Below are 23,296 nucleotides of genomic sequence, written 5' to 3' on the forward strand. Positions count from 1 at the left end.
GAGAGGGGGGGGCTTTCCCCGGCGCGCGCTTTCGCGGAGGGGCGCTGGTTCGCTCTGCGGCGCGCCGGCGTGAAGGGAGCCAGGAGGGAGCTGGGAGGGCGGGCTGGCGGCGCTGCTGTGTGCGCTAGGTGCCTCGCTGTCCTCTCTCAGTGTCTATCTTCGAGTCTGCGAGGGCGTGGTGGCCGGCGTGTGGGTGGGCGCGGAGGCTCCGGTGTGTGTGTGTGTGTGTGTGTGTGTGTGTGTGTGGTGTGTGTGTGTGTGTCTTGTGACAGTGATCAGTGTGTGTGTGGGGGGGGGGGGAACAAGAATTTGCGGGCGAAAAAGAAAGAAACGTTCGCGGCAGCGTGTGCCGTGTCTACAGCGCTCTATACCCAACCACGCTAGCAGAGTGCCGGGCAAGAGTTCTTAAGTTTGTTAAGAGACGAGCGTCTGCCGTCTCTCCGTCTCTCAAAAAGCACACGGGCACGAACGAGCGAGGTGACTGGGCTCACAGAAGAGAGCGTAAAAAAGAAAAGACTAGGGTAATAAAAGAAAAACACGGGACTTGTTTGAACACAGGCAGCAGCTCTCGAGTCGCGTACGGCTTTACGCATTAGGCTAGGTAGAAAGGTGAAGAACAGTCAGGCTCGGACTGGACACCAGCGCGGTATGCGTATGGGTGGACGCTGGACAGATGATGACGACACGCACGAGCAACACACAGACACAAACAAGCTCACAAGACACACAGCCAGCGTGGCTGCCACACACCCTGAATTGGCGTACACATAACTCAGGGCCACATCCTTCCTGTCGCCCCCCCCCCAGCACTCCAAGGTGCCAAAGGAACAAACAAGGGCACAACGACACAACAGACGACAGGAAGTAACATGTGAGACTAGAGCAGGCTTGCTCCGCCTCTAGCAATGTCGCCGCCAGCCGCAAGGCATGGACGAGACCAGGTGTCTATGGACGCCCTCCTCACAGGCTATTGGCCAGCCGCTAGCCCTAACTCGCACTCACGGGCAGTGACAATTCAATGTGAGTGTTTGCGAGCAGAGGCGCGTAGGCTGAATCTAGATCGCACGCCATGGAATATGACTTGGGGGGGCGTGCGACCGCAGCGCGCCCGCCGTCGCATTCACACGCGCGGTGACCGGCGCTGACACGTACATGTATGGCTACGGGGCGCGTACCCGGAGCGCGACGACCGAGGACGGTGTACGGCCCTAGAGGGCGGAGGGGCGTGATCTCGGGAGCTCGGGGAGCCTCTTCTCTTTTCAAGCGGCGTGAGAATTCTTTTCCGACGAAGAATTTGAGGCTTTCAAACCGAGCTCCTTCACTCTTCACTCACGTCGCTTCGCTGCGCTGCGCTCTACGCGCCCCGCCAGGCTCCGCCCGCCCCGGCCCTGCCCCCTCCCCGCAACCCCGCCCCCGACACCACGTCCGTCGCCGCCGCAGGCACAATGTCCTCGCCGCTGTTGCCCACTGACGAGCAGCAGATCGCTCTCGCCTCGCTGCGGACCGCCTGGTCCGAGATCGGCCTCCCTCACGCCGAGGCGGAGGAGGCAATCACGAAGCTCGCCGGTGAGCTGCGCTCCGTGCTCAGCCGCACCGTCGAAGGCGAGCAGGCCCGCAAGGCGCAGCTGACGGCGGATGAGGCGTCGCTGCGCGGCGAGCTCTCGGCTCTCTCCGCCGCGCTTGCCGAGCCGGCGTCGCCTGGGACGTCGAGCAGCGAGCCGCCGCTGCTGCGCTACCGCGCTGTCATCTCCGAAGTCGAGCGGCTCCGCGTGCTGCGGGACGAGCGCGCGGCGCAGCGCAGCGCGGCCGCATCGTCGCTGCACGCAATACTGCTGGAGCTGTCCACCGGCACGCCAGAGGAGGAGCAGACGCGGAGCACGGCGGCAGACGCGGATGAGCCCGCACCGGAGGGCGCCGGCGGTCTCACCGTCGAGCTCGTCCACCGGCTCCGCCAGCGGCTGGAGGCGGCTGAGGCGGAGCGGGCGGCGCGGCTCGAGCGGCTCGCTGCGCTGCGCGCCGCCGCAGATGCAATCACGGAGCAGCTGGGGACGAAGGAGGAGGCCGGGTGCGAGGGCACCGAGGGCGATGGCGCATCCTACCGCGCGCTATCCGCCCTCGAGGCGCGGCTGGACCATCTCCGCGAGGAGAAGAAGCGACGGCTGCACGTCCTCTCGCAGGCCCGCCGCTCTTCCAACCCTCGCCGTGCCGTCCCTTGCCACCGCCGCCACCACCGCGCCGCCGCCGCCCGACCGAGCACCCTCCCAACCCATCACCCGGCCCATCCCCGCCCGCCGCCGCCGCCGCAGTGCACCGAGTACATTGCGGAGCTGCGCCACAAGCTCAAGATCCCGGAGGAGCAGCACCCGGACCTGCCCTCGCCCGAGAAGGACCTCTCGCAGCAGGCAATCCGCGCGCACCGCACTGAAGCCCCCCCCTCCCCCCTCCCCACCCACCCACATCCGACGCCCGCCACACCCCCGGCAGGTCCTCGTCACCTACCACACCGAGATCGAGCGGCTCGAGGCGCTCAAGTCGGAGCGCATCTCAGAGCTGATCCCCGAGACGCGCGCGCGCCGCCCCGCACCCATCGGGCGGGGCCCGTCAGCGACACGTCCCCGCGGCGCGCTCTGTAGGCGCTCGCGTGTCGCCGCGCTCGCGGCCGAGCTGCACGTGTCGGCCGCCGAGCTGGCGGCGGCGGTGAGCAGCGATGGTGGCGACGAGGAGCAGCAGCTGTACGACCTCGAGGCAGAGGAGCGACGGCTGCGCGAGAGGCAGGCGAGCGGCCGCCTCGAGCTCCCTCCCGGCCCTCGCCCTCGCCCTCGCCCTCGCCCTCGCCCTCGCCCTCGCCCTCGCCCTCGCCCTCGCCTTCGCCTCGTCGTCTTGGAGTCCCTCACCGGAGCCTCCGCATGGGCCTTCTCCCTCAGGCGACCACGGTCAAGCTCTTCGCTCTCCTCTCCAAGCGCGAGGGCGTCCTGCAGCAGCGGGCGGAGATGCGCGCCTCGGCCAACGACCCGAATCGGCTGCTCGCCAAGGGCGCCGGCGTCGCGCGCAGGCTGCTGCAGGAGGAGCGGCTGCGCACGACCATCGAGAAGGCTTGTCTGCCGCCGGCGCGAGGAGCGGTCGCGAGGCGGCGCGCCCCATGACGCGTGCCAGTGGCGCCTCTGTAGGACCTGCCACGTATGAACAAGCGGTTGCGCGAGATGACGGCCGCGTGGGAGGAGGAGCACGCGGGCGCGCGCACCCCCACCCCCGGATGTTGGCTTCCGCCGCATGCCAGCCGCCGCCGCGCCCTCTCCCCTGGCGGAAGCAGCACCTCCCGCCCACCACCGCAGCAGCTCCTCCACCGGCCCATCTCCCACCGCCCCATCTCCCACCGCGCCCGTCCGCCACCCCTCAGGCGAGCGGCTCCACTACGACGGCGCGACCATCGTCTCGATGCTGGCCGCGCAGGAGGAGGACGACGCGCGCATCGAGAAGGAGGAGAAGGCGCGCAAGGAGGCGGAGTGGGCAGCCAAGAAGGCGGCGCGCGAGGAGGCAAAGGGCCTCCAGGCCAAGGGGGTCCGGCCCGGCGCGCGCTACTCCAATGGCGCGCGGCTGCCTCCTCTCCGCAGCCGTGTGCGACGCGCCAATGACGCGCATGTGTCGCAACTATCCATAGGTCCGAGGAAGGGCACGGCCCCCGCGCGCAAATCCGCCGCCCCTGACGGCGCACTCACGCCGCGGGAGCAGCACGCGGTCAACAGCCCACGCAAGGGCCCGCCCGCCAAGTTCCCGCCAAACGCGTTTGTCACGCCCGCGCCGACGGCCAAGGAGAACCACGCCTGAGCAGTGCAGGCGAGCACGTGAGGCTCGCACGCCGGCGCTTGCATGCTGGGTGGGTGTGGGCTGCGAGCGGGCTTTGAGAGGCCGCAGCAAGGCGCAATCGCAGTGGCGATCTCGAAGGGGAGGGCAGCGAGCAGAGCGCATGCATGTCCAGCGCCGGCCGTCGCTGAGTAGCTGCCGCGGCCAGACGCTCGTTCGCTTCGATGACAGGGTGTGGCCATTGGGGAGGGAGAGGGGCAGGAGGGAGAGGGGGGCGGAGGTGCACATCTGCATGGAGCCGCGCGCACGCTGTCTTGTGGGTGTGTCTGTGTGTGGCGCGCACCAGTGCCCACACTCTCTCGACACACAGGGGGCGAGTACTCAGTACAGCGCCCAGAGCGCGGGCCGGCCGAGAGCCCGGCGCCGGGCAGGGCTCGCGTGGGACCCGGCCTGCGCTCTGGCTCTCGGCGTCTTGGCTCGTTAATTACACACACGCGGCGTGCCCGGTAGCCGTAGCGCGGGCGACTGGCGTCACGTGGGGCGCGGCCCCGCGGGACCGCGCCGCGAGCGCCGCGAGCGCGACACCCCACACGTCCGTCGACCGTCGTCCCAGCTCCCACACCCACACGTTGAGACGTTCTCGGGGCTTCGGCCGTTCGCGCGCTTCTTCGGCGATTTGTGTGCGGTGAAGAAAAAAGCGGGTCGCATAACGACACACCGAAAGCGCGCATCCGGATCCACATCAGGCATCAATCAAACGCGGCCCTCCAACTCGGTCGCGCGCCTTCTTCTCAGTGATCCCGCTCCGCGCTCGCCCGGGGTCTCGCCCGGGCGCAAGCCCTTCGAGAGGCACCTCCGCAGGCGCACTGCCGGAGAGGCGCGCAGACCCGCGCCACACCCGCGCGGCTGCGCGATGAAGCAGTGCGTGCCGCCGCGCCAGCGCCAGTGGATCTCGGTCGTACCCGCCGCCGATGACGCACGCGATGGGGACGCCGCTGCGCACACACGTCTCGATGACGTACCGGTCGCGGCTCCATATGCCGGCGTGCGACAGCTTGAGGTGGCCGAGCCCGTCGCCCTCCCACACGTCGACGCCCGCGTCGTACAGCACCTGGAGGGACGCGCCACCGGACGCGTGAGACACACGTCCGCCTGTGGCTCGGAGCCGCGTCGCCACGGCGGCGCCAGCTCGGGCCGGAAGCGGCGCAGCATCGTCGGCAGCGCCTCGCGCAGCAGCCTCAGGTAGCCCGCGTCGGCGGTGCCTACTCGCGGCGGCAGCTGTGAGGCGGCGCGAGGAGCCGCTGCGGCCGGCCTCGTCGCAGGCACACCCGAGGGCACGTCGATGTCGAGGTCAGAGCGCGCCTTGCGGAAGGGGAAGTTGGCGCCGCAGTGCATCGACAGCGTGAAGACCGAGCCGTCGCCCTCGAAGAGCGTGGCGGTGCCGTCGCCCTGGTGGACGTCGAGGTCGACGACAGCCACGCGCGACACGCCCTCGTGCTTGCGCACATAGGCGGCGGCCACCGCGAGGTCGTTGAGGATGGTGAAGCCGGAGCCGGCGCCTGCACACCGCGGCGTCGTGGCGTCACCGCAAGCGGTCGGGCGACGGCTCGGCGAGGAGTCGTTGAGCACGTGCCGGCGTGCGCGTGATGGGTCCCGCCCGCCAGGTTGCAGGCCAGCCCGTGCCGCAGCGCCAGCTTCGCCGTGAGGACGGTGCCGCCAACCTCGAGCCGCGTGCGCCGGATCAGCTCCGGTCGGCTGAGCTGCTCGCGGAAGCCTATGCGGCGTGCCTCGGCGTCGCCCAGCCTGCTGCCGAGGAAGGCGCGGTAGTACTCGCGCTCGTGGACCGCCTCGACCCACGCGTGCGGAGGCAGCTCCGGCTGGTGCCACGAGGCCGTCGCGAGGACCGACGGCTGGGTGAGGAGAAACGCGTGGAGGTCCGCAAACTTGGACATCGGGAAGCGGTGCTTGGGCGGCCAGGAGCACGAGTAGTGCGGGTGGTACACGAGTGGAAGACGCCGAGAGACGCTCGGAGACACACACATCTACTCGTCGGCCAACTCTTGCGAGGGCTTTGATGGGTTGGGGTGGTCGGCGGGGGGTGGGGTAGGGCTTAGTGTGACCCCCCCTCTGCTGTGAGAGAGACTTGTTTTGTTTAAATACTTCCTCTTGATCACAGCGGATTTTGGTCACAATTTTCACATCATCGCAGAGCGCACCCGAGCTCAAAAAGTAAAAGGGGTCCCAGGCACTAAATTTGTCCGCCCGGCCGATGCAAATGTCGTTTTGGGTGTCCGTCCACTGAAAACGGACTCCGGCAAGGCGCAAGCACTTTTTTCGCGCCGTGGCCGTGCTCGGCGCGCGCAGCGCGCGGAAAATCATAAATCGGTGCCATTTTAACCGTTTTCCACGGGATTTTCTTGTGCATGTTCGGCCTGCCCAGCACCACAAGTCTAGGGTTACACAGGAGGACGGGACAGGTGAGCGGCGGCCGCGCCGGCCGCGACGGTGTTGACGGCCGGCTCACCGGGACCAGGGGGACGGTGAGCCTACTGGTTGGAATCTTTGGGATGCGAGATTTAGTGGCCAGACGTAGAGTTATATCTGGAGTCTTTCACGCAGACACCCCACGGCACGGACACGGCAGCCTGCCACGGACGGAGGCCGCGCCGACCGAGCGGACAAGGCACTCATCCGGGTACGGTTGCTCGCGTGCTGCGCAGTGGCTGCTATACCACCGGCTCCCTGACCCTCAGCTAAGCCCAGTGGCGATCACGCCGACAACAGGCTGGCGTATCCGAACTCTTTGCAGGAAGGCTCGGTGGCCGCCTCGCAGCAACGAACGCGTCTCGTCCGTGTGATGAAGGATTTGCTGGAGGCGATTGGCTGAGCCCACCGGCGACCGATCCGTGTCTGTTACCAGTCACGAGCGCGTCGGAAACTCGCGCTCGGTGCCGCCAACGGGGTGTCTGCAGGGCGGCGCAGCCGCCCCGAAGAAAATTTTGGCCGGACGACGGCCTGGTGTCACGCGGGGAGCCAAGCTGCGGGTATGGCGTCAGCGGCTTACCCCACTAACTCGACCACGGCGAAGCGATTGCGCGGGGTCCGACGACCTCAAGCCGACCGCATTCGGCCGATCTTGTTCGGCCAGCTGATCCCGGGTCCGGCAAACAGTTTTGTTTCGATTTCCTAAGCCATACTTCGATTGAAAAAAAGTGCAAAAACAACTCTGTCTCTCTCTCAAAAAGTGTGGATTTGGGCACTGACAGGGGTGAGAGAGAGATTTTCAGTGTTTGTAGCTCTTACGAACATACCCGTAGATTTTTAGCAATACAATACCAAACAACTCTAACACTCACACGTCATTTGGGGCCTGGAAGGCGTAGGAGTGGCCAACGGAGGCGGGCGTGCCGCCACTCGAGGCGTTGCCAACGCCCGGCGAGGAGGTCTTGAGGAGGGGCGTCCAGAGCATTTCATTCACTTCATCGCACCCCCCCGTCCCGCATGGGGTTCTGCGAGGTCAGTATTGTACCCCTCGTTGTACTGCCGGGAGAGGTCTGGTTTCTTCTTGTCCCCGGCACCATATGTGTGTGCCTGTATGCCTCGCGACCTCGCCGCCGCAGCCGTTGGCGCGATGGCCGCCGCCATCGGTCTCGCCCTCCTTACCTGGCGCCGTCGCCTCCGGCCTACGAGGCTAGCGCTTCGCCTCAAAGATGGGCGCTCCATCGGCGGCTGTGCCACCGGCGGCGTTGCCCGCTTTCTCGGCGTCCCGTTCGCCGCGCCGCCAGTCGGAGCGGACCGGTGGCGGCCGCCGAAGCCGCTCCCGCCCGCCGCCGCAGATGAGGTGCAGAGCGCGCAGAGCTGGGCACCGCTTTGGCGCGCGCCGCAGCCAGACCTCGGCTGGAATAAGCGTGGCACAGCCTTCGGCGTGCGGGTGGCAGATTCGGAGGCTGGCTGCCTGCAGCTGAATGTGTGGACGCCGGAGGCGCTGATCGGTGGAGGTGAAGCGCTCCGGCCGGTACTCTTCTACATTCACGGCGGCGCCGGCAAGCTGATGAGCGCGCACGACGACGACTACAGCGGCCACCAGCTGGCAGCGAGGCACGGCCTCGTCTACGTGGCGGCGCAGTACCGCTTGGGCGCGCTCGGCTTCATGGCGCACCCCGCACTCTCCGCCGAGGACGACGAGGGCGGCGAGCGCGGCAGCGGAAACTATGCGGTGCTCGACCTGGTCGCGGCGCTGCGGTGGGTGCAGGCGCACGGCGCGTCCTTTGGCGGCGACCCGGCCAACGTCACCATCTGGGGCCTCAGCACCGGCGCGCAGCTTGTTGCGACGCTGCTCGTGTCGCCGCTCGCTGAAGAGCTCTTTCACCGGGCGATGATCCAGTCGTGCGTCGACCTCACCAACGTGCGCGAGCTGCGCGGGCGGCACGAAGTGTGGCAGCACAAGACGGCGGAGGAGTGGGGCCGCGCGCTGGCAGCTGCGCTGGGCTGCGCGAGCGACGACGCGGCGGAGGAGCTGCGGCGGTGCCGCTCGCTGCCCGCGAGCGCCATCGTCGACAAGAGCTGGGACACGGCGGCCACCGACTGCTACGAGCCGGCCGTGGACCGGCGGGCGGGCCTCGGCGCCGCCAAGCCCCTCACGTCCGTGGAGGCGCTGTCGAGCGGCCGCTTCCACCGCGTTCCGGTGCTGCTCGGCGTGACGGCTGACGACGGGCTCGGCAAGGCGGAGCTCGAGTGGACGATGTTCGACGACGTGGCGACAGTTGACGAGTACCGCCGCCTCCTCGAGCGGAAGCTCGGCGCGGCGCGGCTGGCGGAGGCGCTGCGGCTCTACCCGGCCGAATCTGACAATGACGTCGAGGTCGCGCTCGGGCGGCTGTCCGACGACTTGTGGTACGCCGTGGGCAGCTGGGCGATGGCGGACTTGCTCGTGGACGCGCCGGCGGCGGCGCCGGTCTACGTGTACCGTGTGACGCAGACGGGTCACACGGAGCACGGGTCGGACACGCCGCTGTGGAACGGGTCCCGGTGGGGCGACGACGGCCGACCCGCTGGACCGGCGCCCGATGCGGCGATGGCATTCCTCGCCAATTTTGCGCTCTCCGGTGACCCAAACGGCGCGGGCCTGCCACGCTGGGAGGCGCACACACAGGAGGCGCCGCTCTACATGCAGCTGGGCGAGGCCGTGGGGATGCGCGGCCGCGATGAGGCGGAGGCGGCGCGGTACGCGCTGCTGGGCGCGTGGATACGGGAGGAATTACGGGACGGGGGACCGGAGAGAGAGAGACTGAGTGAGTCTGCTGCAGCGAGGCGGAACTAGCTGGGTTCGGACTATTTGCGGGGTAAGGTATGATGTGCTTCCGGGCGGTCAGGACCATCCGCGGACCCTACCATACCCGGAAGGGCGCACCACCTAACACAGGTTACACAATGTATACAAGGTTGTGAGAGCAGAGAGGAGAGGGAAATAAGAAAATTTAACCACGAAAAAAAGAATTTCACAGCACAGAGACAACAAAGAAAACTCTCTATCACACAGCAGACAGGCTCGACACAGACGCGGACTGCGACTGGCACGTGCGGGTACGGTATAACACGGGCACACTAAGAACTCCAGGCACTTGAGAAAAGAAAAATGCGCGACGTAAAAACGGTTTCCCGATTTGCCTGGCACCTCCCCCACCGTCGAGGCGCCCTCCTCGAGCGGACCCCATCAGAAGCGAATGCCGCTCACGCCGGATGAGTAGAGCACGAGCGGCGCGGCGTCGGGGTCGACGAGCGGCAGCTGTAGTGTCACACTAGTATGGGGTCCCATACCATCTTACCTTATATTTCCCCGCGGCCGGTTTTCCGTTTCAGCGGAGTGAAGCCGCCACCCAGCACAAAAGTGATACCAACACACCTCTCAGCTCACCGAGCTCTCTGGCGGGGAATCATGACGGCGAAGGCGGGCTCTGGCATATCGGTGATGCGCGCCGATCTCGACGCGTCGACCTCGACGGAGGTGGACGCGCACGAGGCGCAGTGTCGGGCCGGCGTCAACCGCCAAGCACGTCCAGACGCCGCCTCTCAAAGGCGGGCGGCATCATTGGCTGCTGCAGCCAAGCGGCGGCGGATAAGGACATGAACAACATACCTGCGCAAGCCGTATCCGCCCGGGCGGCCGCAGGCGGTGCCATCAACCCACTCTCGGCACCGCTGCACGTGCGTGCTCCCTCTCCCACCCAACTCGGCTCCACTCTCGTCCACCCGCGCCCACCCCATCATCTGCTCTCAGGCTGATTGCGGCATGTGTTGCGCAATGCCGACCCACCAGACGCTGGCCAGAGCATGATTGTGATGCCTCTGTCTGGGCCGGGGGGGCGTTCGACAGCGCGCGAGGCTGCCTCCCTGCCCTTTGCGACGCTTGCGACCACTGCTGAGTTGCATGCAGTACAGAGTAGCAGTGGTGGGGAGGGCTTGCGCCCCCCCCCCCCCCCCCCCGCGAGAAAGGGAAACGACCCGGGCGAACCACCCCGCCGGGCCCAAAGGGCGCCCCCCCCCGAGGGCCGGGGGCCCCCCCAACCCAACACGACCGGGGGCACCCCAGCCCGGTGCTCGCGATGTCGCTCTGCCGAGACAACAAAGACATTTCACCCCTCGGGCTGTTGTTGCAAACAGAAAAACAAATTTGGCGCGCGTGCGCGCAAGGTCTGCTAGTGCTTATCAACAGGGGGGGGGGGGGGTAGATCGTACTCGTGCAGTAGTCGGCCAAGACACCAAGGCGTCCTACCGATCTCTGCTCTGTTTCATGCAGGGGACGGGTGGGACAAGGAATTCCTCGCCAGCAGCGCTGGAACGGGTAGAGGAAGCCGCCGTGGCGCAGGCTGCAAAAGTGTCCACGTACATCGCCGCTGCCAAGGAGCTCTACCCTCCACGAGATCTGCAGCGTGGCGTAAGCATCGCCAGCACGCTCGCGCATTGCAGCTCTCTCTTCGCCAAACTTCCGGACAAGCTGGCCCTTGAGGAGCGTGAGCGTCTCTTTGAGCGGTCACGCACCGTCTGCGCCATCGACTCCTTCGTCTCGCACGCGTGGCAAGCAGAGGGCGGCCACAAGTGGATTGCTCTCGCGCTACACGAGATCGGACTCGTTCCACTCTTCGTCGGCTGCGTCGCCGGCCTTGTTATCGGTCACATTCAACATTCAGTAACTGAGCTCCCCGGCAACATCAGAACGAGGGTCGTTGCCGACAACCCAAGCGTTCTCATCGCATCCCCACACGAGTACGTCGCCGGCATGATAGCAGCGGTCGCCTCAGTCTTTTTCCTCCTTGCGGCGCAGCGCGAAAAAAATTACTTTGTTGACGTTTGCTGCATCCATCAGACGAACCGTGTTCTGAAGACTGAAGGAATTCGACATATCGCCGGTTTTGTTGCAATGTCGTCGAAGCTGCTTGTCCTTTGGGACGAACACTACGAACTGGTCTTCTTGCCGCTGCGCAGCAGCGCCGTCATTTTCGGCACAATTGTAGTAGAGGCCATCGTGATGGCCTTGGGGGGGCTGTTCATCATTGTCGCCTGCCGAGGATCATTGACCGGATCGATGCAGACCCCGACCGGAGAGCGAGTCCTCCTAGCTGACGAGTGGTGGCAGACTCAGTGGCTCCCCTTCCTAGGGTTGCACCTACTCAATTTTGGCCTCTGCTTCGTCGTGTACTTTGCCGGCACTATTTTCGGCGCGGCCTTTTTCTACCAGCGGGTTGCGCTACAAGGGCATCTCGACTCGTTTGATGTGAAGCTGGCCGGGTGTTTTAGCGCCATCGATCGTGACGAAATACACGCCTCCATTGCAGAAATGTATGCGAGACGCGGCGTCAATGGCTTGGATAGTTTCAACGAACTGGTGAGGACGACTCTCAAGGAGGAGATCCTGGAGCGAATCGGTCAAACGTTGCCATACTCGACGCTTCTGATGCTGCTACTACCAGCCGCCTGCCTCCTTTTCGGAGAAGGCATGCGGCTGGTGCAAGGGACTTCGGCATTTACCCAAAGTCTTTGCTTCGTTCTACTCTGTACCTTTGTGCTCGTCGCGGCTCCTTGCTTCTGTGCTGTGGTTCTTAGGCGAGGCGCGCGCCTCGCGCGCAGGAGTAGTCAGCCAGACCTCCGATCATTTGCACGCCGTGCTTGCCTAGCGATTACCTGGACTGCCTTGCGTGGCGTCATCGAGGCAGGTCTGACAGGCGCAATCCCTCTTTTGTACCTTCCTGTTGTGGCTGAATTTCCAGAGATGGTCGGGCTCGGCCATGCGCCGGTCCTGGCGCGGCGCACGGGCGTGGCGGCCGCCACGTGCCTGTGGAGCATCGCGTGGGTGTGCATGGCGCGCCGCACGTTCGGGTCGCGAGCGAGAGCAACTGCTAACGGGCGGAGAGCTGCGCAGCGTGCCTCGCCCAATGTAATAACGATAAAATGATCGAGCGAAAGGTAGCCATCCCCAGCCCCTGCTTGAAGTGAGCGCGTTCTGCTTGCGTTTTGCTCCTACCCGTATCTCGAGCGTATCCCCCGGTTTTTCCCGTATCTCGTATCTCCCTTTATCTCCCGGTATCTCCCAGTATCCCGCGGTATCCCGCGATATCCCGCGACCAGACCAGGGATCGCATATGAACTTAAACCCTGAGAGTGAACCATAGCTCTTAGAGATAAATCTACCCGTGACGAAAAACGGACACACACCAAGCGCTAAGCGTGATGACGTGAGTTCGAATTCGGAGGTGCATCTGAGCAAAATTGGGCCCGCTCAAGATGTGAAAAAAAAATTATAAGGGTCAAGGTGCCGATTCGATCCGGAGGCCACTCGATCCTCGAGCGGCAGACGGCTCGGGTTGGCATCGTAGATGATGGACTGGAGATGGTGCCCACTCAACGTCCGATGATATAGCCAAAAATAATAAAACACATAAAAACCGAGGGAATTCACCACACACACCGACGCCCGAAGTGCCAAGAAGGACGTCACCAGTACGAAACCTCAGAAGGCCAGTGGCGTCGAGAGAACATTCCTTCGAGAGCGAAAAAGAAAGCACAACCAAACCTCCTTCCCAGGTTACCCCCGCCAAATGCCGCCGTTCTCGGGGCATGCTATCCTGTGTAAGCAGGGCAGGTGGGGGAGGGGGGCACTCCCACGGACGTATGTATCCGTGGTGACTGTCTCTAGCGTCGGAGGCAAGGGCAAAGCTAAGAATATTTAATTTTTTCTTAGAGATAAATCTCGGTGGAGCAGAGCCCCGCATTTGGAAAGGGATTTCGTTGGCGGAGAGCGTTGAGCACCCGGCCACCCGGCCGAGATTTGTTGTATGGTGGCCGACATGTTGAGTGTGAGACCGCGGCCTTCGCGACTCCCCTCTGCCAAAAAGGTGCCGATCATGGTGCCGATCCCTCCGGGGTGCACTGGCGACTCTCAGCTCAGCGCCGCGACACGGACGCGAGTGCCCTCTCCGCTGTCTTGCGGAGGGGTGGGTGGAGGGCTGGGCGGTTGGGCGCTGATCACAGACTCACGGCACACGGGGACAACTCGAGACGGACAAGGTACGGGATGTTACATGCTTCCTTTGCTTCTATCGTCAATTGTGTGGCAGATGAGATGCGCTGTTAACTCTAATCGACAGTCGCTCACCCGTGTGTCGGACCGCCGCGCTCTCTCCCCGCCGCGTGCGCTCTCCTTGACGGCTGGGCTTTAGTAGATCTACCTAGTTGACGGGGGCGCTCCTTGGCGGGACGTGTCGTGGCTTAGAGCTTGTCATCGCTCTTGCACCACCACTTCAGTGCAATGCACATCAGAGGGATGGCGAGAAAACCGCCAATGACCCACAGGGTGACTTTCCAGGCACTTGCCCGGCACTCGCATCCCATAATGTCCCAGGTAAAGTCCATGATCACCTCGGGGCAGGTGTCTTTTTCATTTCTGCGCATGACGAGGCACTTCTGGAGGCGAACCGAGAGTCGGACGTATTCCCTTCGAAAACCTCGGCGAGGATCTCGCCGCTCTTGATTGTCTGCCCAACAAGCTGCGTCTCAGCTTCCGCGGGCATTGATTGCGCAGCAGCAGAGCGCGAGCGTGCCCACACAGAGGATGCGAAGAGTGAACATCGCTGATATGATATGCACGTCAGGAGCACGCTACGAGTCAGCACGTCTGGATGACGAGGGCTGCGGCGGCGGCGCGGGGCGGCATTTGGCAGGGCGTGTCACATCGCGTTGTCGTCGCGCGCGCAAACCAAGGCTGGGTCCTCCTTAGGCATGTTATTGTCGTTCGGTGTTGTTAGTTCTAGCCGCGCCCTAGGCCGCCTTGAGGATGTGTACTCTCTCTCTATATGTACGTACTTTTAGCTTACTGGGAGAATATATGTGTACGAAGGTCGTTGCTCTTTTTACGACTAGCGGTTCTGCTGACAGGGTTTGATTTGCGATGAGGAGCGACTCCGAAGGGTTTCTTTCTCGGTCGGGGTTACATACACACAGTGGGTTGCGGGCATTAAGAAATCGTCCCAAGGAAACCACGCCGAGCGATTTCCGCGAAAATCTAGAAACCACGGCGCGCCGCAGGCGCGGCGGCCCCGAGAAAAGGCAGACACAACGGGAGCCCCAGCTCAAAATATTTCTCTTCGCTTGCGGCGGCGAAATTATTTCGAAATTATCAATTTCCAAGTCTGCGGTGTTCTGAGTGGAGTGGATTTAAGGCCCTTCCCGAGAGCCGAATTCGGCAGACGCTGGCGGCATCGGATCGGACCACAGCCTTGTTATTGAGAAGAAAATACATCCTATGGCGCTGTGCGCTGGTCTGTGAGAGGTTGAGGTAGGTGCGACCACACTCCACACACAGCTTACTTACGTGTACCTCTGAAAAATCCTCAAGGGGGAAAAATTGCCACTTCATGAAATAGGCCTCCACACACACACACACACACACACACACACACACACACACACACACACACACACACACACACACACACACACACACACACACACACACACACACACACACACACACACACACACCACTCTATATTGTCCTTGCCTAAAGAAAGAATTTTACAACGCGCTAACTCTGAAACGTGCGTCCCTCCGCCACACCAGCAACCCAGCGCCCAGGCTCCGCGGTCTTTGGGAGAGAGACCTGGGCAGATACAAACCCTCTCTTGGGTTGTAAGAGGTGCTCCACTCGATGCACGACGCGTCTCCGCCACAGGCACGGCACCGAATCGGCTACGCGCTTTTCGGCCCGGCCCGCAAGCTTCAGAATCTCAATCTGTGGCGCCAGACGTGGCTGCGTGGACTTCCCTTTGTGTATGTGCCTGACGAGCCCGTGGGTGAGTTTGGAGCCAACTACCGCCCAATCCACGTCAGCGGGACCAATCGCGTCGAGGGCATCTGGAAGACCGTGGCGGACGCAAACATGCTTTGGGCGGTGCACATTGCCAACGCCAGCTTCCCGGATAAAGAGTGGGTCTTTGTGGTGGACGGGGACGCCTTCGTCTTTCCTTCGACGCTCGAACGGTACGCCAGAACATACGACCCGCGCCGCCCGCTCGTGATTGCCGTCTCCAACGAGCAGGAGGCGGCGCGGCCACAGGGCGCCGCGCCGCTGACCGCCGCTGAGCGCAAGGAGAGGCGCCGCAGCTGGGCGAGGCCATCGTGGTGGGCCGAACAGAGCAAGACAAGCTGCCGCACGGCGCCGCACTGCCCGCAGCCGCGCCGCGCGGACGGCGTGTACCCTTGGTCCCCCGGGTGCTGCATCTGCCCCGTGCGGCGCGCTGGCCCACGCGACTGCTGCTTCTCCGCCACGAGCGCCTGCCCTGCGAAGCTAACGGGCCGGCCACGTCCGCCGTTCGTACTGGACTGGGAGAATGGGACGGCGCGCTACTCGGCGCCGCGCTACTCGGTCTTTGGCGGCACCGGCGTGCTCATCGCCAAGAGCCTCCTCGACCGCGTGCCATCGCGCGCGTTTGCGAAGTGTGCACAGCAGTTGGTCTGCGGCTCCGCCGACTGGAGGCTCGCCACCTGCCTTCACAACCTGGCGGACGTGCAGCTGGTGCGGGCCGAGGACAACAAGCGCTTCCTCGCCTCCGCCAACCTTTCGTACCTCGCGACGCGGCGCGCGCAGGATGTGGCGCGCTCGAGGTCGGAGCTGTACGTATGGGGGACAGCAGAGAATGCCATCTTCGAGCGGCTCGCGGCGGGCGGCCGCTGCCCGTGGGCGCTCCACAAGTTGGTGGCCCCCGATGCCGCGGCGAGAATCAACCGGACTGCGCGTCACTGCCTCGACGTCGACCGGGGCCAGCGGGCGCGGAGCCAGAGGAGGTGCCACGTCGAGGAGTCGAACGGCGGAACCATCGAAGTGTGCGATGTGTGAGGCCTTGCGATTCGGCTGAGAGCAGCGTAGCAAAAGTCAAGCTAAGCCCCAGCAGCCATTCTCCGCCTCTGCCGCTCTGCTCCGTGTCGTGGCGGCAGCGAAGTTCGCGCCCGAAAAACGCCGCGATTGACGCGGCTTGTCGCACACATGTCGGGCGCGAGCGGCGGGGGAAGACGGATATAGGCGACGCCTCTCTATTGCGTAGTTGCACAGAGAAAGGGCTGCAGCTGGTCATATAGGATATAGTGATCGCGGTTCTGGTAATCTGGTGCATATATATCCATATATGAAAATTGTAATCATGGTTGTGAGTTGGCGCGCGCGGCGCGCGGGGCGACCCGCCGACCCTCCAGTCCCCACGCCGCGTGAGGGCCTGAGGGGGCGCTACGCTCCTACGCCCTACGCACGGTGCCCCGGCCGCCGTGGTCACGGTCGTGCACGGTGGTGTGCGTGCGTCACCGTCTCTGGACACGGTCTCGTGTGGTCTAATGCCGTCGCGCCGTCGGGATGCGTCACCTCTCCGCGCACTCTCCGGCGGCAGCTCTCGTCCGCGTCCGCGTCCCGCGCGGCGGAGCGGTCTCGAGAGAGGAGAGAGCGATCAACAGACACAACGTGAGTGTGCGCGCCGCCTCGCGATTCGATTCCGCTTGTGCCGTTCTTCTCTCTTCTTCATTCAGTAATGAGAGTAACTGTTGCTGGTTCTTGCCTACGCTGCCACCGTGATGACTTCAGCTTATCGGAACAGAGCGAGCGACCATTCTTCGACTTGTGGCCAGCCCTACACCCCGGCCGGTATCCTTGACGTTGGGCTCCACATCCACATGTTGGCTGGCTCGACGCTGGGGGGAGGTGGTGCAACCACAGCTAAACACCAGCACATCCAGTTGTCACATGAGCTAAAGCTAAGCGTTGAACGATAAAGATTTGTACTAGGTTGTCCAAGTAAAGCGAGCGAGATGGCATGCCCCCTTTTTGCGCAGCAACACCTTTACTGGCCCTAAAATTTGGGTCGGAGCGCAGCGGAGTGGGCCCCGAATTTAAACTGGCTTGCGTCCAGCCCAAAAAACGCCTCCCCGGCGTAGATAGAGGGGCGGCCCCCAGAGGAAAATAGCGGCGGTCCTCAACATCCGAGTGCTGTAAGTCGAGGGCCAGCTGTTATATTAACACAAAAGGCAACAATCGAATTTCAGCAACAGAACCGCAACACGCACCTCTCGGCCCGTCGCCGAATTTTCTTAAAATACCGTGGTATGAAGTTGCGTTGCCCGCCCCCCCCTCCCCTCTCTCCTCCTCACTCCCCTGGCCGCCACACGGCTGATATGGCACACATGGAGCAGGCGGACATCGCTTCCAGGGGGGGGGGGAGGGAGGGGGCGCACTTCTGCCCACAGCCACACCACATGCTAGGGAGAGCTCAGCGTTGCGCCGGTGAACGCTTCGTGCATCGGATACCACCGCTCCTAGACGCACGAAACGCGAATCAAGGCGTGGATCCGCAGGCTTGCTCGCTGTCGTCCTGAATTACAACGTGCTGCCCCGCTCTCACGGCGCGCCCATGCGCGTCACACGCGACGCACCGCGGCGGCCCCCCTCGCTTGCGGCGCCTTGCTTTATCCAAACGCCATCGGATTGGGACCGTCGCGTTTGTCTGCAGAGGCCCTTCCTGGCAATATTTGAATTTCGTGCCCCACTTGCTGCTAAGATAGTCGTTGTTGTTCTCGCCACTTTTCACAGTGCGATGCAGCCGGCTCGAGGAGTTCGCTTTGAACGTGGAGCTCGTCTCGTGCGCAATAGACACCGATCCCGTGAGGGTTGACACGATCTTCAACAGGGGGTGGACCCAGCGAGGGTACCGATCCGGGTTGATCGGACTGAGGGAGCTGTCTGACCTGCAACCGGAGCGGACAAGCCTCGCCTAAATAAAAGTAAAAGCGATCTAACTCTGATACGAAATCTCCCTCGCCTGAGTGCTGCGCGTGCGTGCCCCGCTGCCCCCGCCCGATGTGTACTTCACACGTGAGATGAGAGGGATGGTGGGACATGTATGTTTGTGTGAGGGATCTTCAAGCCTCGCCTGATAGTCACAGTCCTCCGAATAGGCAGGCCAAAAGTTCTCGTCGAAGGTGCCCACGCGGTGAAGGGCACGGTTGGCGAGAGCAAAGGCGCTCCAGCCGTGGAACAGCCAGTTGCACACTGGGTCTCGTCCTCCAGGGGAAGCCAGCAGCCCTGCCCAAACGTGGGACGCGATCGTTCGAAGCGTGCCAGGCCTGAAGGAGACGTCTGCGTTCACGATTAGCCACCACGGCGACTGTTGGTTCTGTAGCATGATCGTGTTCCAAGCTGCGGCACACCCTAGGTTCTCACGGTATGTGACAACCGAGACCTGCTTGACATGGTTGGGCGGAGACTTCTTCATTCGTGCGGTCCACGCGCACACTTCCGCATTCGGCTGGCCGTCGTCCAGGTTGTGGACGAGGACGAGTTTGTGCACTGGGTGGTCTATGCTCGTCACGAGTTGATCGAGGAGCGTCAAGCCGTTCATCACGGGAACGCCCATCACGGGAATCGGAGGAGCCTTGGCGTGTGGACCGACTGAGCCGTGGAGGCTGGCAACAGCGATGAGGACATGCATTCCGACGTATCCCTCCTCCTCCTCCGCCGCCGCCTTCAGTCGCTGACTCTCCCCACCGTGACAAAAGAAATCACTATATCCCCAGGGGGTTAAGCTTACAACGAAACTTCGCACAAGAGAAGAATTTTATAACAAGACTCCCTCGCACGACACTAGGCACGGGACTGGCGCGCACTGGCACTAACACAGGTACACCACGGGAGCCGCCTATGTAAGCGACTCCTGCGAGGACGGCGAGGCACTTAGCTCCGTGCACTCGACCGCCCTCGCCGCAGGCAAGCTCATTCACAATCTGCTCTGCGATGGCCGTGTGAAGAACGACTGAGATACGCTGCTTCTGCAGCCCCAGCCTGCTGAACAAGCTCCTCTTGTAGCTCGATCGGTCACACCGCCATCGCCGTCGGGGAGAGGGGGGACGACACTGCTTCTGCAGCGTGCACCTCGATCCTGTACCGTGTTTGTTATGACCCCCCCCGATGAACACCCCGGTGAGGGAGGGCGAGACGATCGAGGGGTCCCGTACCATGCGGAATCGACCCCATCCAGTCCGCAGTGCTCAAGTGCTCAAGCCCCAGCAGCTCTTGGTGGTCCAAGTCACCTCATCGAGGTACCGGGCCCGCGTCAGTTTGTTCTGCAGCACGTTCGCCGCCTTCCAGAGGATCTCGCGGACCCCCTTCCCGAACCCACCGAACGACTCGTCACTCGAACAGCAGCAGCTGCACGTCGACGTCCTTGTCCTCCCTGGCGTAGCGATACTCGCCGCCATAGGACGGTATACGGCGGTCGCCGCCCACCACCCTCCCCCCCCCCTAGTATGCCAGCGACCCGTCCCCTGCCCCCTCTCGCCCTTGCTCTTCCTCTCCCCCTCCATGCCCTCGCCCCCGTACCCCTCACATTCTCCCCGTGTGTGTGTGTGTGTGTGTGTGTGTGTGTGTGTGTGTGTGCAATCGGCGGGTGAAAGAGGAGAGGAGGCAGGCTAAGGAGGATCAGAGCGAAGAGATGGAGATTTCAGAATCAGACTCGAGCGGATGCGATGAAGAGGTGGAGATGTGGAGGCGGGTTGGGCATAGGACAGGCAGAAAGAAGGCTAAGGTGGACAGAGAAGCAAGGACTTCAGATTCAGGGTGGGGGGTCAAGGCAGGCAGTCAGTCAGTCAGTCTTTGTGCCAGTCAGTCGATCAGGCAGTCAGTGATGCGAAGAGAGACGGATTTCAGATGGAAGTGGAGAGCAGTGGCGATAGCGGAGCAGCGGGGAGCAGCGGGCAGAGTGGGATCGATGGCGCAGAGTCGGGGAGTGAGATCCGGCCACGACACGGTACTCGCACAGCTTCCCGCCGGCCGCGAGCCGCCGCTGAGCCCGGACACGTTTTGTGAGGCAATGGAGCGGATGGTGGCCGATGGACGCCTCGCGTTCACGTCGAATGCGGATATGATGGTCGTCGTCGAGCAGTACCGCCGTGGCTTCGTCGGCGCGTTCGAGGCGAAGGGCCGCCTCGCCGAGCCGTATGTCTCCGCGAGGGGCGCACCTGGGAACTGCGACGAGGTCTCCCTTGCGCGCATGCGTTGTATGTGCATGTGCATGTAGTGGATGCGTTGCTCACGTGCACTCCGTACTCACCGTGTGTGACAGGTCTTCTTTCAGGACTTGGGATGGGGCGACGTGGAGGGCGAGGTGGTGATCGAGGCACTTCGCTACGCCGCACAGCACTGCGTGATTACGGCGCCCGTCGACGTGAACATGCTGCGGAACCCCTTCAGCGAGGACATGATCGCCAAGCTGAAAGGTCTCAACGACGAGTTCGAGCGCCATCCGGACCGGGGGCATGTGGGCAACAAGAGGATCCGGGTCTCGAATCGATGAGGACTTCGACGATCGAGGCGAGCGCGGGGGAGACTGGACATGGATGTGAACATGAACATGAGGTTCCTCGCTTTGAGCGCGGGCCGTGGGTCAGGCCGGACGAGAGATGGATGCTGGATGGGTGGAGAGTGAGAGAGAGACCCGAGAGACGCAAAGAATTCCCCAGGGGAGGATTCGAGGGGGGGAGTGGAGTCGAAGTACTCGAAGGAGGCCCCGCTGGTGTACCGTGTACCGACACTCGTGCCCATGCCGCCCGTGTCGCGTGTGAAGAAGGCCCGCGGGTAGTCTCGCCCCATCCCCAGCCGGGGCAGGGCCTGGCCGAGCGTTTTTGATCTCTCGGTAAGTGGGGGGCCGAGCCGCCTCGGGGTGGCGGGCGGGCGGGCGTGTTGAAAAACAGAAAACAGAAAACAGAGGGGGGCCAGGGCCCCCACTACGATTAGACACACGCACCTGGCTCCTGGGACAAGGCGAGAACGCGCAGCATGTGCAGTACCGTTCAGCGGAAGGGGGGGGGGGGGAGCCGAGGGGGCGACGTCCCGACACGGCAGCTTGGAGCTGACCCCGGGAGAGAGAGAGAGACGAGCGATGGCACGCCCCCAATGACCCTAGACAGACATGACGAGCCGACAGCGATGCAGCGGCAGCGAAGGCGGCGAGGAGAGTCCGCGCTGCAGAGCTCCGCCCGGCGGCAGCAGAGACATCGGCGGACGGGGGAGCACGGGACACGTCGGCATAGGAGCCAGGGGGGTGGGAGAGTTGAGTCAGGTGCAGCAGCACCGTCTCGGCAGCGAGGCCGACGATGGCGACGGCGGCGACGTAGGCGAGACGGTGGCGAGGGTGGCGACGGTCACGATGAAGGTGGCTTGACGAAATGGATGACGCCATCGCGCAACATGACATCCTCGATGTCGTCGTCCTCTAGGCGGCGCGCAGCGCCGCTCTCGCAGGCTGTTTTTGACGGTTTCTACACTTTGTTTTTGTTTTCAGTCTAGGGGGCCCGACCCCCTCAGAGGCGGCGGGCGGGCGCCCACTTACCGAGAGATCAAAAACGCTCGGCCCCTCCAGGGCTCGCATCCAACCTCTCACAGCGCACAGCGCCAAATAAATAAATGAAACGGTCCAACTCTGCACATGCACAACAACATGCACATGAACATGAACATGCACATATGCACATGCACGTGCATATTGTACGCCCTCCGGTCTAGACGTATTGGTTCTTCTCAATAACAGGGCTGTGTGAATTAGTATGCTACTCGCGCTGCACTGCTGCGCGCTCGCTACGGCGCTGCAAGAGCCGATGCTGCTCCTCGCGCAGACTGCCGCACGCGCCGCCGGCCGGCACAAAAGTGTAGAGCTCTCACAATCGGACCTTCTCAACACTCACCCTGCTGCTGGCCCCGTCCTGTTTCGCCTTGCCTTTGGCCTTGGGCTTCGCCTTCGGCTTGGACGCGGCAGTGGGCAACACGCCTGCGCCCGAGACTGCGGCAGCTGCTGCCTTCTCCGCGGCCCGCGCCGCCCGCTTCTCGCGTTTGATTCGCGCCCGCTTCTCGGCCTTGGCAGAACGTTGCACAACCGAGGGCAGCCTCTCGTCGTCGTCGTCGTCGTCCTCCTCCTCCTCCTCCCCCCCCTCCCCCTCCCCCTCCTCCTCCCCCTCCTCCGCCTCGCCGTCGCGAGCGCGCCGGGGGCGAACGGCATACTCGCCGTCGTCCTCCTCCTCGCAATCCTCCTCGTCCTCCTCGCCCTCGTCGTCGTCCTCCTCGCCCTCGCCATCATCGCTCGCTCCCGGAAGGCCCTCTTGCTCGTAGATCTTCTTGAGCTTCCGCGTGCTCGGTGCCGCCTTCTCCTTGCGAAGGTCCTTTCGCTCCTGCTTGCTCAACTTCCGCCCCGCCGCTGGAGCGTCTCGGCCACCACAAGCGGCGGCCTCGCCTGGCCCGAGTTCGCTCCGGCGCACCGCCTCGCCGCGCTCGGCGAGGCTCGCCTCCCATCGCTCGCGCCGCCGCTGCTTTTTTCTCTGCTGCCGCGCCTTTTGCGCCTCGCTCGGCCCGTCTCGCTTTGCTATGCCCCGCGAGGGCGCCGAGGGCGCCGCCTTTGGTGCAGCCGGCGCAGCAAGCGCGCCTCGAGAGCCCACCAGATGCGTCATCCGGTCGGCAGCGGGCAGAAAGCGAGCTCCCTGGCGCGTCTGCTCAGCGTGCCGAACCCGCGGCTTGTGCGCGTGGCGGCGTACCATCAGCGACTGCGAGCGAAGAAACACGGGACCCCGTCCAAGGTCGCCTGCAAGTACGTCGTGTTCGTGTCTGGTGTCTATTAGCTCCGAGTAGAGGGGGCGCTCCGCTGCTAGGGGAAACCCAAAGCGCAGACCAACCCTCTGAGAACCGTGTTTACTTTACATACGGCGGCCCTTTCCGCTTTCCCTGCGAAGTGCGAACGCGCCACCCCCCATCCAGCCAGGGCCTGGCCCCAGGGCTAGGGCTCTCTTGCCCGCAACCCGATCCCAACCATCTGGCCCGCTGGGTGTGCTTCTCAGCCCCCCGGCCCTGGATGTGCGGCTGATGACTGCACTCCAAGTGCTCCAAGTGCGCTCTAAGCTTCGCTAGTAGACCCATAGAGCGGGT

The 23,296-nt window shown here is 63.7% G+C and overlaps 4 protein-coding genes across 4 annotated transcripts; 2 read left to right on the plus strand and 2 right to left on the minus strand.

Annotated features, from left to right (window-relative positions):
- Positions 1–3,435: 3,435 nt before the first annotated feature.
- EMIHUDRAFT_315060 (hypothetical protein) lies at positions 3,436–3,825 on the plus strand (the record flags this gene model as incomplete). The annotated part of the gene is made up of 2 exons (XM_005779387.1): positions 3,436–3,613; positions 3,659–3,825. 2 exons carry the CDS (start codon positions 3,436–3,438, stop codon positions 3,823–3,825), a joined length of 345 nt encoding a protein of 114 aa, XP_005779444.1.
- A 718-nt stretch (positions 3,826–4,543) lies between these two features.
- On the minus strand, positions 4,544–5,843 carry EMIHUDRAFT_73401 (hypothetical protein; the record flags this gene model as incomplete). The annotated part of the gene is made up of 5 exons (XM_005779388.1): positions 4,544–4,912; positions 4,948–5,066; positions 5,130–5,360; positions 5,406–5,407; positions 5,431–5,843. 5 exons carry the CDS (start codon positions 5,841–5,843, stop codon positions 4,544–4,546), a joined length of 1,134 nt encoding a protein of 377 aa, XP_005779445.1.
- A 1,532-nt stretch (positions 5,844–7,375) lies between these two features.
- Positions 7,376–9,121, plus strand: EMIHUDRAFT_468902 (hypothetical protein; the record flags this gene model as incomplete). Its single annotated transcript, XM_005779389.1, has 1 exon — positions 7,376–9,121. Exon 1 carries the CDS (start codon positions 7,397–7,399, stop codon positions 9,119–9,121), a length of 1,725 nt encoding a protein of 574 aa, XP_005779446.1. The 5' UTR covers positions 7,376–7,396.
- Positions 9,122–17,669: 8,548 nt separating this feature from the next.
- Positions 17,670–18,821, minus strand: EMIHUDRAFT_236095 (hypothetical protein; the record flags this gene model as incomplete). Its single annotated transcript, XM_005779390.1, has 2 exons — positions 17,670–18,073; positions 18,275–18,821. The coding sequence occupies 2 exons, from the start codon at positions 18,819–18,821 to the stop codon at positions 17,670–17,672; spliced, it is 951 nt and encodes a 316-aa protein (XP_005779447.1).
- Positions 18,822–23,296: the final 4,475 nt, after the last annotated feature.

The sequence above is a fragment of the Emiliania huxleyi genome (genome assembly GCF_000372725.1).
Source record: "Emiliania huxleyi CCMP1516 unplaced genomic scaffold EMIHUscaffold_230, whole genome shotgun sequence".
Classification (NCBI taxonomy): Eukaryota; Haptophyta; order Isochrysidales; family Noelaerhabdaceae; genus Emiliania; species Emiliania huxleyi.